Source organism: Mirounga angustirostris, unplaced genomic scaffold, assembly GCF_029215605.1.
Source record: "Mirounga angustirostris isolate CCGP_5_RB_7025 unplaced genomic scaffold, mMirAng1.0.hap1 SCAF_16, whole genome shotgun sequence".
Classification (NCBI taxonomy): Eukaryota; Metazoa; Chordata; class Mammalia; order Carnivora; family Phocidae; genus Mirounga; species Mirounga angustirostris.
In genome coordinates, this window is record NW_026991724.1 from 45,231,891 (window position 1) to 45,247,097 (window position 15,207).

Sequence of the window (15,207 nt, forward strand, 5' to 3'; positions counted from 1 at the left end):
TAGTAAAATGAAGTGTGCACTCCTATGCTCCAGAAATTTTATTACAAATCCTTGACGAACTCTTATGTGCATGTACATAGAAACATACCGGGCTACTACATGAGACAGCAAAGAATAGAAACAATCTAAATGGCCATCAGTCGTAGGGAAAGAGTTAAATAAAATGTGGCAAATTCAAAACATGAAACACTAGATAGCAGTTTAAAAAATGGAACTATATTACATAACAGATTTACCAAGGACAAATCTCAGAAACATGTTGAGTAATACAGGTAAGTTGCAGAACAAAATGTAAAGAATACTACCTCTGAAAAAATAAAAACCCTTTTTTAAACAGATGCATAAATGTTTACAAAATATGCTTAAAAATGAATTGGAAGGACATATGATTTATGATTGGTGACTGTTGTTGCTTCTCAGAGCAAGAGGTAGATGAGGGAAAGTGAACTGAGAATGAGAAACAGAATTTGTGCTTAAGATAGTATATCTCTTTCATCAAAAAAATGAAAGTATGTCAAAATATTAATAATGATCAATTCTGGGTGGTAGGCATTTGTTGTATCATTCCCTTTACTTTCCTATATATTTTTTTTTAAGATTTTATTTATTTATTTGACAGAGAGAGACACAGTGAGAGAGGGAACACAAGCAGAGGAAGTGAGAGAGGGAGAAGCAGGCTTCCTGCGGAGCAGGGAGCCCGATGCGGGGCTCGATCCCAGGACCCCGGGATCATGACCTGAACCGAAGGCAGACGCTTAACGACTGAGCCACCCAGGCGCCCCTACTTTCCTATATTCTTAACTTCATCACAAAAAAATTTCCTGAGATAAAAACTTGATTCTCCATCCTGAAAGATAATACACGTGCCAGGAAAAAGTGATCCAACATGGTCAAGACTGAGATGTACTCTAACGAAATAACTTTAAAATTAAAGAAAGAACCTACTAGGAGACCAGAACAAAATATAAAGCTAATTATACATAAAGGAAAATATCAAATTGGTATCAGACTTCTTCATAACACTATTCAACATTAATACTATACTACAATAAACTTTAGCAAAGAACGGCCAATTATGAACAAGGCAGAACTTGGGGGGACATTATTGGCATGAACTCTTTGTGAAGAAACTGCGAGAAGACAAACTTCAGCCAAATGAGAGATATCTAGAGAAATTTCAGCAAAAGGACCTTGTGGAAAGCACTGAATATATTTAACTATAGAACGAAGATGAAATGAAAGGTTGGGATAAATGTGACAGAAGAGCATGTAAGTATAATATGCCTTGACAATATGAAAAGTGTACAACTAACAAAATTTGGGAAGAGAAGGTGGGAGGTAAAACAAGCCTACTTACTGACTCATCTGTAATAGGTGAAAAATCAAAGGTTAATTTTTAAAGCCAACTAATCAAGTAATAGAAGGAATAAATATTGTCTACAGAAACAGAGCACTCTAATACTAGAATAAAAGAAAAACCTTCCTAGTTATTACAAAAACTATAGTAGTAAATGAACAAAATAAAAGGCTAGGGAAATAGATAAGTGAAAGTCTTTTTTAAAAACTGTAAAAACCATGATTCATTGTTATAACACCATATCAAAAACTGTATGGTGACTAACATAATAAAAAAATAAAAATAAAATGGAAAAATCTCTCTTTAAAAAAAAATAATAAAAACTGTAAAAACCAGAAAATGTCATATAAAACAATATACAGAATTAAGCCCAAACATATCAAAAATGTAATTGGACTTTCACCGATTAACTTGAAAAATGATATTCAGATTGGTTCACAGAGCAAAACTCAGTTCTATACTGCATATAAATGCCACACTTCAAAGTGATTTTTAAAGGGGTGCCTGGGTGGCTCAGTTGGTTAAGCAACTGCCTTCGGCTCAGGTCATGATCCTGGAGTCCCGGGATCGAGTCCCTGGATCGAGTCCCGCATCGGGCTCCCTGCTCAGCAGGGAGTCTGCTTCTCCCTCTGACCCTCCCCCCTCTCATGTGCTCTCTCTCTCTCTCATTCTCGCTCTCTCAAATAAATAAATAAATAAAATCTTTAAAAAAAAGTGATTTTTAAAAATTGAAAATAAAAGGATGAAGAAAGATCTTAAAAAAGCAGAAAAGGGCAAGAAACAGATTCTCCCCTAGGGCATTCACAAGTAAGGCAGGCTGCTGACATCTTGATTTTAGTCCTATAAGACCCATTTTTCAACTGTTGACCTCTAGAGCTATAAGATGATAAATTCATGTTATTTTCAGCCAGTAAATTTGTGGGAATTTGTTACAGCAGCAATAAAAATCTAATATAGAAAGCAGTCTGCTACAACCTTTATGGAAGGGAATTTGACAATTCCTATCAAAACTACATATGCAATCCTACTTACTTACTTACTCAGCAATCCTACATCCAAGAATCTATCCTGAAAATACAGCCTTGACAATATGAAAAAACATACATACAAGGTTATTTACTGAAGCACTGGTCCTAATTGTAAAATAGTGCAAACATCCTAAAAGTCCACATGTCAAAGAGTACTTGAATAAATTACCATAACATCCAGATAATGGAGTATTTTGCAGCTGTTAAAAAAATGAGGAAGATCTCCATGACTAATATGGAGTGTATTTATAGTTAAGTGAAAAAAGCAAAATGCAAAGGGCATCTATGGTATGCTATCCTTTATGTAGCATACAAAGAGATACAAGAAACTACATATATGTTGACTCATTTGTACAAAAGAAACATAAAAAGGACAAACCTGAAAATAAAGAGATTGGTAATCTATAAGAAGTGGGTAAGAAAGGGGTAGGAATAAATTAGGGAACAGAAATAGGATAGCGGGGATGAGGAGACACTAACACATTTCTGAGGATATTTTCCTATAGCTCTGATTCTTAAAAGCATAGTAATGTTTCAGATACAGAAATAAATAAATAATTAAAACCAACCAAGATGTGGTAGGAACCCAAAATAGAATACAAATAGTAACAAATGAACCTAAAAGAGCTAACCTAGGCAACTTTGGAAAATAGTATTTTGACTGAATCTGTAAGACTAAAGACAAAAAGAACCATATACAAATAATGTAATCTAGTTAATAAATTTGTTTCTCACAGAGGAATAGCTTGGAAATTCTGAAGCTACTTAATGTGTATACTAATGAGCAAATAAGTAAATACATTGTTCCTCATTGTCAGAAAAAGAAATTATGGATAAGTAAAGGAGAAAGGCTAAAATAAACCCTGTGGAGTAGGACTAGAATCAAGATATCAAAATAAACTGATAATTTTAATATATAAAAAGACAGGGGCGCCTGGGTGGCTCAGTTGGTTAAGCGACTGCCTTTGGCTCAGGTCATGATCCTGGAGTCCCTGGATCGAGTCCCGCATCGGGCTCCCTGCTCAGCGGGGAGTCTGCTTCTCCCTCTGACCCTCCTCCCTCTCGTGCTCTCTGTCTCTCATTCTCTCTGTCTCAAATAAATAAATAAATAATCTTAAAATAAATAAATAAATAAATAAATAAATAAAATTAAAAAAAAATAAAAAGACAGAGGCAGGGGCACCTGGGTGGCTCAGTCAGGTTAAGCGTCTGCCTTCAGCTCAGGTCATGATCCCAGGATCCTGGGATCGAGCCCCACATCAGGCTCCCTGCTTGGCAGGGGGCCTGCTCCCTCTCTCCCTCTGCTATTCCCCCTGCTTGTGCTCTCTCACTCTCTCTGTCAAATAAAATCTTTAAAAAAAAAAAAAAAAAGACAGAGGCAGAAACAAATATAGAAATGTGTATACCCGTGTGTATTGGTATACACACATATATTTTCCAGTTCAATCTGCTGTGAGGGCCTAGGAACAATGACATCCCAGTAGCAATGAGCACACATAGCACCCAGACCTTGGTTTCTAAACATCATTTCCCAATAAAAGGAACCAGAGCTCCTAGGAGAAACAGTTGATTCAAGGCTAGGGCAAGGAAAACAAGATGAACCCAGAATACCAGGAACCAGGAAGAAAAGAAGTGCTCAAAAATGGATGGGGGCATGTTAAAAAGTCAAAGAAACCAACTGGAAGGAGATCCCAATGGGAAAAGCAGAAGAACTTGAGCAAAAAATGATTCATTGGATCTACCTCAGCCAGGAAAAATTAAAATCCATGATTTATAAAAAGATAATTGAATATATAAATAAATAGAGAAGGAACAGCTCTTCTCTATAGGACAATCCTAATTAATATACATAAAGAAAGAAGGGAAATGGAAAAATCAATATTAGGCCAACATCACATTAATAACTGTTGCAGACAAGACCCACTGGGCCAATGGATGCTAAAATTAGTAGGCAAAAGTTTCAGAAGAAACTGAATAGTCTCAAAGTATCTCCCCAAAGATATTTATTAATTACAAACAGAAAAATAATAACTTTACAATGGAGAAATCAGGCAGACACCACCTTTACCAAGGGATCAAAATTATCATCCATAGTAAGACTTATCAATATTATGACTCCTCTGGTATGTTGCACTGAGAGGAACATAACGTTATTTCTGTGGCACTCTTTCCAAAAATGCATTACTTCCATCTAATCATGACAAAACAGCAGATAAACCCAAATAGGGTGCAAGCAGATGTAATGAGCCATTTATCCAGAGTGAAGCATATCTGAAGACTCTGGGAGAGATTTCTCCAAGACAATAAAATCAACAGATTACCTTAATGTGTCTGAGTATCTTAAGAGATTTAGACAACTGATGGGGAGTTGGGAATTGAGTTAGGAATATGTATATAGAAAACTAAAGAAAAAAACAAATAACCCCCCAAATTATTAACCCCAGGAAAAATAAAAAATCACATAGAAAAAGCAATCTTGGTATATACACAGCACGGCTGTGACTAGCACTTAATAGCCATAATACTGTAAACACTGAACAGTGATTCAATCAAAATTATGATAGGCAGATGGGAAGAGTGTGTGGGTACATGTGCGCACCTACACACACATATTTTATTCAGGGTAAGAAAGTACTAAATTCTTATTTTTTTAAAAAGATATTGGATGAGGACTAAACCTGGAAAAACAATTAAGAAATAGCAACATATATATTTGTTAAAGAAATGAAGGAAACATCAAAAAAAAAAGACTGCAAAAGCAAAGAAAGTCAATCCTTCTAAGGAGAGGGAAATTGAGGAGGAGGACAAGAGACTGCCTTTTTTAAGGGAATAAGCCTTGTAAAACTACCTGATTCTTTAAACAATGTGCATGCATAAGTTTGACAACTTTGATAAAAATAAAAACTCTAAAATTTAATCTGGAAATGTATATATTTCTGACCCTAAAAGGGAAAGAAGAGCTGGGAAGGACTGAGATTCAGGTTATATGCAGAAGAATCACAAGTGTGTAATTTGATAACAATAGGGAGAAACCCACCCCCGCCAAGCCCAGGGCAGCCTCCTCAAGTGCAGGGCAGCCTTCTCATGACCTCTTGGCCTTGGCCTGACACCCTACAACAGCCCCCCTTGCCCAGTTCCCTGTCACTCACCAGCACACTGACCATCTGACATCTCTTTCTCCACCATCCAAGGCTCCTTCCCTTGCTCCAATAAGGAGATCATGTTGGGCTTAGAAATGGAGAGTCCTGTTTACAGGAGAAGAAAAATGAGAGCAAGAAAGAGACAAACAGGGAGACAATCAACTTGCTATAGCCTTTCTAGGACTCAATCTCAATGTCTTGTTCATTAGGCAAGAAAAGAAATTAGAGGAACGGCCAGAGAATGGAATGATGCTTGTATGAAGGATGAAGATGAAGCTTCTTCCATAGCAGTGGTTCTCAAAGTGCTAGAGCAGAAGCACCACCACCTAGGATCTTATGAGAAATGCAAAGTCTTAGGCCTCAACCCAGACCTACTGAATCAGAAACCACAGTGGTTCTCAAACTTTAATAGGCATCAGAATCATTTGGAGGGCTCATTAAAACCCAGACTACTGGGCCTATTTCCTGAGTTTCTGATTCTGTAGGTCTAGAGTGGGACCCCATAATTTGCAATTTAACAAATTCCTACCTCATTCTACAGCAATGGGAACTACTAATTTCTAACTCTTTGAAACTACTTCAAATTATTTCCTGGGAGCAGGAAGTAGAAATTCAGCTAAAGCACTTAAGTAATGACCTAGATATTCCCAATGGAGGAAACAAAAATACCCCAGAGGGAAGATTCTGAATTATGGGGGAGACATCCTTACCAAGCCATACCAAGTTCCTGTAGTTCTCCAACATGACATCTCTGTATAAATCCTTCTGAGACGGGTCCAGCCATTCCCATTCCTCTTGGGAAAAATCTAGAGCCACATCTCTGAAGGTCACCAGACCCTGAAATTAAAAAAAAAAAAAAAAAAGATCTCGTTTGCCAAGTGCTCCCATATGGTTCTAGCAGAAAAGATGAAATTCTGCCAGAGTTCAAAGCTCTACGTGGTCCAAGGAAAATAACTATTGGGGAGCAAGTACATGCCCAGGTTTGTCAAATATTTTGAGAGAAAGAGAAATATTAGAAACAGACTCACCCCTTGAAAATTTCACATTTTTGTGAATAAAAAAAGACATATATACGGGAAAAAAATTAGCTTATGACATGAAACATGAGTTCATAACATGAAAGTATGTGAGCAAGGCTATTTTATATTACATATACTATGTACCAATAAATTCTCATAGGGATGATTCCATTATACTCCCCAAACTGAGATATCGGATGCGTCAGAGTAGTGAGGGAAGGCCTTGAATTGGGCTTTAACAAAAGGGTATGGTCTGAAACTTAGACTTTATATATAAGGAGAAACTTGCCCAAATGTGTCCTGAAGAAATAATGAAGTATATGTGAAGTGATTTAGATAGAATTTTCACTGGAAGATTATGAAAAATCTGGAAAAAAACTTTAATGTCAAAAAATAAGTTTAGGGGCACCTGGGTGGCACAATGGGTTGAACATCCAACTCTTGATTTCGGTTCAGGTCATGATCTCAGGGTCATGGGATCAAGCCCCACATAGGGCTCCACACTCAGAGGGGAGTCTGCTACTCTCCCTCTCCTTGCTCATGCTCTCTCTCTTTCTAAAATAAATAAAATAAAATCTTTTTAAAAATAAAGGGGCGCCTGGGTGGTTCAGTCAGTTAAGCGTCTGCCTTCAGCCCAGTTCATGATCCCAGGGTCCTGGAATCGAGCCCCACTCCCTGCTGAGCAGGGAGCCTGCTTTTCCCTCTCCCTCTGCCTGCCGCTCCTGCTTGTGTGCTCTCTCCCTCTCGCTCTCTGTCAAATAAATACATAAAATATTTTTAATAAATAAATAAAATAAAATAAAATAAAATAAAAACAGTTTAGCCTACACCACTGGACTATAAGCTGTATGAGGGGAAGGATATCTGTTTTACAAGCTCACAAATATCTGGTGTCTATATAAAACCTGTCACATTGTAAACAGTAAATATTTGCCACTCATTGAATAAATGGTAAACTTTCCTGTAATATATCCATAGGAAGGAAGAGTACTCAATGCTTAAAATAGCAGAATTCCATTTTGCAGATTATGGTCTCATTTTTTTATTAAAAATCATGAAATATCTATCAGCACAGAGAACAGATCTAGTGCCAAAATCTCAGATGCCAGCCAAAAGCCAACTTGCAAGTGGATTCTTCTAAACACAGTATCTTCAGGCCTGCTATGTTAACTCTTTTTTGAGAATTGGTCTATTTAGTTTTCTACTTTTTGAGCTAGTTCTTATATTTTATATTTACCTAGGAAATCTCTTTTGCTTGTGCTTTCAAATTAAAAGTATATAGCTGGGGGCGCCTGGGTGGCTCAGTCGTTAAGCGTCTGCCTTCGGCTCAGGTCATGATCCCAGGGTCCTGGGATCGAGCCCCGCATCGGGCTCCTTGCTCCATGGGAGGCCTGCTTCTCCCTCTCCCACTCCCCCTGCTTGTGTTCCCTCTCTCGCTGTCTCTCTCTCTCTGTCAAATAAATAAATAAAATCTTTAAAAAAAAAAAAAAGTATATAGCTGTTTGTCAAATTGAAAAAAAAAAGACAAATATGGTTATTCTACATAGCAGAAATACGGATGAATGTGGCTAAAGAAAAAAACCTCACACAGCTACATACTGTTATTTAACTCCCATGTGCCTCTCTACACTTCTCTGTGTCCTGGGACGCTGACCTCTATTGACCGCATTAATAGACTCCCTTACCTGACCCCATTTTCAGTTGGGTTCAGCCACATGCAGGAGATGGGAGGGAGGCAAGTGAAGCACAATATTTACTCCCCTGGCACCCTCCTTGCAGCACTACCCTGTGTGGTGTCTGTCCTTCGATCATAGGTCACAATGCCTGTCAGAGGCCCTCCCCACTCAGATCTCTCTATCCCTGGGTTCAGGTCTAAGTTTTACTATTATAAGTCCCAGGGTATAGCACTATCCTTTACAGTTCTCTATATACTGATTCATAACTTGGAAACAGTTCCCTTTTGAGTTTCTTGCCAGAACCCTAACTGATAAAACACGTTGATCCAATGTACTTCTAGGATATGACCAGAGATTCCACAAAAGCACCACTACACTTCCCTAATAAATCCACTTTCCCGTTCTCCCATGACTATTTCATAGATTCTGCCTCTCTCTCAAAATACCATCAATTCCTTCCCTGTTCCCACTTTGAACTTCCTCATCTTGCTCACCACAGGTCCTTGCTGAACTGTATCTATATTCATATATTCTGTCTTCCCTCTGTTACTATGCATGAAACTCTAGGCTCCTATCTATGGCCATTCCCTCCACTTGTCCACACAAGGACATTGTCACCTCTCTCCCTTGTAATTTTCAGGGAAATAGCAGATATCTCTCTTGTATTATCAGTATTTTCTCACTTTCCTAAATTATTTCTATCAGTATACAAACTGATGTAATATCTTTCATCTTATAAATAGACAGATAAATTCCCTTCCATAAGCTCACTGTAGTTATTGTCCTATTTCTCTACTCCTCTTAAAAACAAAATTCTTCCAGGGGCGCCTGGGTGGCTCAGTCGTTAAGCGTCTGCCTTCGGCTCAGGTCAAGATCCCAGGGTGCTGGGATTGAGCCCCACATTGGGCTCCCTGCTCCACGGGAAGCCTGCTTCTCCCTCTCCCTCTCCCACTCCCCCTGCTTGTGTTCCCTCTTGTGTCTCTGTCAAATAAATAAATAAAATCTTAAAAAAAAAAAAAATTCTTCCAAAGAGTTGTTTAAATCAGCAATGTCCAATAGAAAAACAATGTAAACCTCATATTAAGATTTTTCAGTAGCTACATTAAAAAAGTAAATAGATTTAATGATGAAAACAAAATAAGAATAACTGCTATATTTATTGACGAATTACTACATGCCAGACACCCTAATGAGCATTTTATTGATATTATCTTAATCTCATTGTAAAACTTGTTAAAAAAAAAGTATGAAACCCATTTTACAGATGTTTAAGACCAAATGTCATGCTGAATCACTAGGTTATATTGCAAAAAGAAAAAGAAAGTAAGCAGGAATAAGTAAATTTAGGGGCGCCTGCCTGGGTGGCTCAGTCAGTTAAGTGTCTGCCTTTGGCTCAGGTCATAATCCCAGTATCCTGGGATCAGGCCCCAAGTCAGGCTCCCTGCTCTGCAAGGGGTCTGCTTCTCCCTCTCCCTGCTCTTGTGCTCTTGCTCTCTCTAAATAAATAAATAAATAAAATCTTAAAAAAAAAGGAAGCAAATTTAATATATTTAATCCATTATATCTAAAATGTTATTTCAACGTGTACTCATTATAAAAATTATTAATGAGATGCTTTACATTCTTTTTTGTACTGAATCTTTAAAATCTGGTATATATTTTATATTTATAGCATGTCTTAATTCACAGCAGTCTTATGTGGCTACTGGGTACATTATTGGACAGCACAGCTCTAAACTCATCTCTATTCTTATCTTTTAGGCCCACTATTCCCTTGTGTCCCCACTGCAATGCTTTCATACCAACCATTCTATCAAGTAGCTTTTGTCAAGAATATCAGTAGCTTCCATGTTACCAAATCCAACGATCATTTCTCAGTCTTCATCTTCCTCACTCTCTCTCAGAAGAATTTAATTCAGTTGATCATACCCTCTATGAAACACTTTGTACTCCTGACTTCTAGGACCCATACTCTTCTGGTTTTCCTTCTACATCAGTCCTTCTCGGTCTCTTTTGCTGGTTCCTCCTCTTCTTCTCAGCCTCTAGATATTGAATCCTCAAAACTCAGTCCTTGGGCATCCTTCCTATCTACACTCACAATCCTACCCTCCAGATAATCCTATCCTGTCCTATAGCTTTAAATACACTAATGATTCTCAAATGCATACCTCCAATCCTGACTCCAGGTATCTAATCACTATTGCACTTGGATATCCAACAGGTCTCTCAAACTTAATAGATCAAGAACTCAATTTTTCTTCCCATCTCATCATTCTGCCCTGTCTTTCCATCTCAGTAAATGGTAAGGTCATTTGTACAGTTGCCCAGGTCAAAAATCTTTGTTGTTATCCTTGACTTTCTTTCTCTCACACTCCACAACCAGTCCCTGGCCAAATCCCATATTTTCTATCTTCAACATATACCCCAGATCCCCCCAGCTCCAATGCCACCACCACGGCCCAGGCAGCTACCACCTTCCACCTGGATTACTGTAGTAGTCTCCCGACTGATCTCCCTGCTCCACCCTTACTTCCTTTCTATTTTCCTTTTAAAATAGAAATCACATTAAATCACAAACACTCCAATGACTCTCCTTCACCCTCAGAACAAAACTGAAAGTTCTGGCCATGAGTTTCAAGGGCCCACATAACTTGTTCCCCAGCTACTCCTCTGATCTCATAGTGCTCATTTCCCTCTAAGGATCCTGGCTCAGCGATATTCCTAGAATACGTCAGACATCTTCCCACCACAGCAACCTCATATTTGCTATTCCTCCTCCCTTTTTTTTTTTTTTTTAAGATTTTATTTATTTATTTGAGAGAGAGAGAATGAGAGACAGAGAGCATGAGAGGGAGGAGGGTCAGAGGGAGAAGCAGACTCCCTGCCGAGCAGGAAGCCCGATGCGGGACTCGATTGCAGGACTCCAGGATCATGACCTGAGCCGAAGGCAGTCACTTAACCAACTGAGCCACCCAGGCGCCCCTTCCTCCCTTTTTTTTAAAGATTTTATTTATTTACCTATTTGACAGAGGGAGCGCAAGCAGGGGGAAAGGCAGAGGGAGATGGAGAGGGAGAAGCAGGCTCCCCGCTGAGCAGAGAGCCCGATGTGGCACTCAATCCCAGGACCCTGGGATCATGACCTGAGCCGAAGGCAGACGCTTAACGACTGAGCCACCCAGGTGCCCCCTTTTTTTGGCTTTAATAACCCCCTACTTTCACTGAGGCTTTTCTTAGCTTAAATGTCACTTCCTCAGAGAGGCCATCCTGGACCCCCCTATTTAATAGGGCACTCAGTAATCACACCTCTGTCCTTTATTTCATTTGCACTGATCTCCAGCATAACAAATCATGATCCATCTAAAGAGGATAGTTCTTTTCCATCACATATTTCAGCACAGCACTGAGTAAAAAAGATAGTAAATGATTTGTAGAGAGATCATATGAAGTAGTTAAGGGAGAGAAGTGGTGAGAGTGCTCACTGGGCTATTTCTGACTCTCTGAGGTCCCAGAGTCCCTAAAAATGAGGTGGAATTTCTGGAAACAAAGTGAAAACATCAACTTACCTGGGACATGGCTTTACAAAGTCCAACAGCCATTCTTCCTTCCTTCTTCAATCTTCTCTTTTGGAGAACAAGGTCCTGAGAAGGGAGAATTAAAGGGAAAAAAAATGGCAGACCAGCCCTATGTTGCTGACCTGAGATTCACAAAGATAGAACTCTTGTCCCTTTAAGGTCTCCACAGCCTCCTTACATGGGCCAGCCCTATCCTCTTCCAAGATCTGAGAAAAAGGCCAGAGTTGAATTTAACCCCTGAAGTCCTGACTGATATTAAGAACATGTAGCCTAGGGCACCTGAGTGGCTCAGTCTGTTGAGTGGTTGAGCGTCTGCCTTTGGCTCAGGTCATGATCCCAGGGTCCTGGGATTGAGTCCCGCATCAGGCTCCCTGCTCAGCGGGGAGCCTGCTTCTCCCTCTCCCACTCCCCCTGCTTGTGTTCCCTCTCTCACTGTGTCTCTCTCTGTCAAATAAATAAATAAAATCTTTAAAAAAACCATGTAGCCTAAACTCAACAAAATCTAAATGGCCAACAAGCTGGTTTATGATCTGCCACCTGGCTGCCCCTTAGATTTCATTTCCTACCCTCATCCCCCTTGGCTCACCCTACTCCAGGCACAGGGGTTTTCTTACAGTTCCTCAAACACAGCATACTCCTTCTTCAAGGCTGTTGCCTTTGCTTTTCCTTCTTCCTGGACATGGCTCACTCCCTCTTCATTCCTGTTTGTGCTCAGTTGTCACCACATCAGAGGAACTTTCCTGAAAATTCTATCTAAAGAGAACCTCCCTTCTCTTTTCCCTTATGCTGATTTTTCTTCTTAGCATCTGACACCATTGGACATGTTTTTTTTCTCTTTATTGTTGTCTCCCCAAACAATAGTGTAGGATCTAATAGAACTAGGATTCATTTGGTTCATTGGTGTATCTCTGGTGTTAGAATAATGCCAGAATCTTTGCAGGGGCTCAAAAAATATTTGTTAAATGAATAAATAAATCTTGCTGTGCCTCCTGTAATATAAATGGCAATGTTACACATATTGTATATGTCATTATCGTACTTAATCTTCACAAAACTGCAAAGATAAGTATTATTATCCCCATTTTACCAACAAGTAAAACTGAGGTTCAAAAAGCTTAAACAACTAACTCAGTCATTAAGAGTTAAAACCGTGGGGCGCCTGGGTGGCTCAGTTGGTTGTGCGACTGCCTTCGGCTCAGGTCATGATCCTGGAGTCCCGGGATCGAGTCCCGCATCGGGCTCCCTGCTCGGCAGGGAGTCTGCTTTTCCCTCTGACCCTCCCCCCTCTCATGTGCTCTCTCTCTCATTCTCTCTGTCTCAAATAAATAAATAAAATCTTTAAAAAAAAAAAAAAGAGTTAAAACTGCAATGAGACTCAAAAACTGGTCCTCTTTCAAGAGCCTACAATGTCTGAATGAAATATGTAACATAACCTGGGGAATCAATGCTATATATTTACTAGAGAAGCATCTTCAGAGCTGGCAGATATTACCTTTATTACTTCACGGGAATACAGCTTGAGGCAGGCATTGCTCATTTTTAATACAAACCAATAACAAATTGCACAGTCCCCTCAGAGCCAACATTTCTTCATTCTGAAAGTGAGCATAGTTGTGTTTGACCTAGAATTTAGGATACATGACCCCCTAATTCTGGGCTACTCTGCACTAGCCAACTCACTGTTTCAGGAATTTATTTCATTAGCGCAATGCAGCTTCAAATTGTCCATAAAAGCCTTTGCAACCTGAGAGAAGAATCAGTGAAGTATTCTCTGCAACTGGGAACCCTATGTAGCATCTGCATAAAAGAAATGTCTTTTAAATTTCTGTTTGCAAATAGCTGTGTATCACTTGGGTAATGTTTTCCAAGTTTGAGATGAACATCAGTCTCTGAAAGAAGCTGATTTTAAAGACTTGGGTTTTATATAACCCCTAGGCACATGCTAACTCTCCACTCCTTCACTTACTGGCTACATGACCTTGGGCAAGATACTCCATCTCTCAGAACATTTCTTTCCTCACTGTCAAGACTGCATGAGCCAATTCCTGGCATAGAGAAGTGCTACCCTTGTTCCTGCCTACATTTTATACACACATTTGCAAAGGAAATGAGAACATTTTGCTTTATTAACTGAGAAAGTCAGAACCAAAATTTAGCTCACTTGGTACATAAGAAAAAGAGCCATGGATCAGCCTCTCTGAGCACCAAACATGGAAGAGTTCTGACAAAGACAAAGCTAAAATCTCAAAGTCCATGGTCTAAGGAGAGAAAGACTGGGTTTCAGGTTGAGCTTTCCTCCCCCAGAGGCAGTCAATTTGAGGATGGTCTCACTACAGTGTCTTTAGACTGGGTCCTGTGACTCACAAGGAAGAGACCCACATCAAGATCCCATATCCTAGAGGTTCCTAGTCCAAGATCATGGACAATCCTCTCCAAAACCCTTAGAACTCAGGGCCCCCATTTTTCATTCTCACAATATGGGAAAGATCAAGAGAGTTTAGTGATTAAAAGCAAGGACTCTCAGGGCACCTGGGTGGCTCAGATGGTTCAGCATCTGCCTTCGGCTCAGGTCATGATCCCAGGGTCCTGGGATCGAGTCCCGCATCAGGCTCCCTGCTAGGCGGGGAGCCTGCTTCTCCCTCTGCCTCTGCCTCTCTCTCTCTCTCATGAATAAATAAATAAAACATTTAAAAATAAATAAATAAATAAAAGCAAGGACTCTGGAGCCAAAATGCCTAGGTTCGAGACTCCGTTCCATTAATTAACTGTCTGAACTTGGGCAAGTAATTTTAATCTTTCTGTGCCCACAACCACACACTAGGTCCCACACAATCAAGCTTTCCATCTCACAAACTCATACAAATTTTCACCCAGTCACACACATACACTATCCATGGTTACACAAGCTCATATGTAATGTCAAATACCTATGTAGTGGCATTAACGCAAAGATAAATGACACACAATTACTGAGAGAGACAGTCCCACGCAATCTCACACACAGTGACATACCACACAAGGTCACACATCCTGTCATCATTACTCATACAAATTTATACCTGCAGAGAGAAGATGGACACAGGTACGTAATCACACCTGCTGTCACACACAAACACTGTTATATCCACAGAGACAAGTGGTCAAACATAATCACACACATTCATACTGCGACACACACAATGTCTCTCACAAACCCATATACAGTAACACACAGTTATACCTGCAGAGACACACACACAGTTTTGCACCTGAAACATACAGTCGCGCATAAGCACACACGCGGTGACAGACAAGATCACATTCTGTCACAGCACGGCCTCTCACATAGTTAGTTCGACAGTAACCCCAGAGGCACCCACCCCGGTCCCACCCCAGTCCCTGCCGGTCCGCCCGAAGCCCAGTCCTGACCTCCGGC

At 39.8% G+C, this 15,207-nt stretch overlaps 1 protein-coding gene across 9 annotated transcripts in view; it reads right to left on the reverse strand.

The window, feature by feature from the left end:
- ZNF527 (zinc finger protein 527) overlaps positions 1-15,207 on the reverse strand; it is a 66,122-nt gene that overhangs the window by 10,544 nt on the left and 40,371 nt on the right. For 2 of the 9 annotated variants that reach the window (XM_064581356.1, XM_064581354.1), the window contains 3 exons: positions 11,784-11,858; positions 6,236-6,362; positions 5,535-5,630 (listed from right to left, as the gene is read on the reverse strand). In XM_064581356.1, the coding sequence (XP_064437426.1) occupies positions 5,535-5,630; positions 6,236-6,362; positions 11,784-11,816 (256 nt within the window). In that variant the 5' untranslated portion in view covers positions 11,817-11,858. Of the gene's footprint in view, positions 1-5,534; positions 5,631-6,235; positions 6,363-11,783; positions 11,859-12,378; positions 15,195-15,207 lie in introns of those variants that run through there. The other 7 variants (XM_064581359.1, XM_064581352.1, XM_064581357.1 and 4 more) reach the window with 7 other exon arrangements.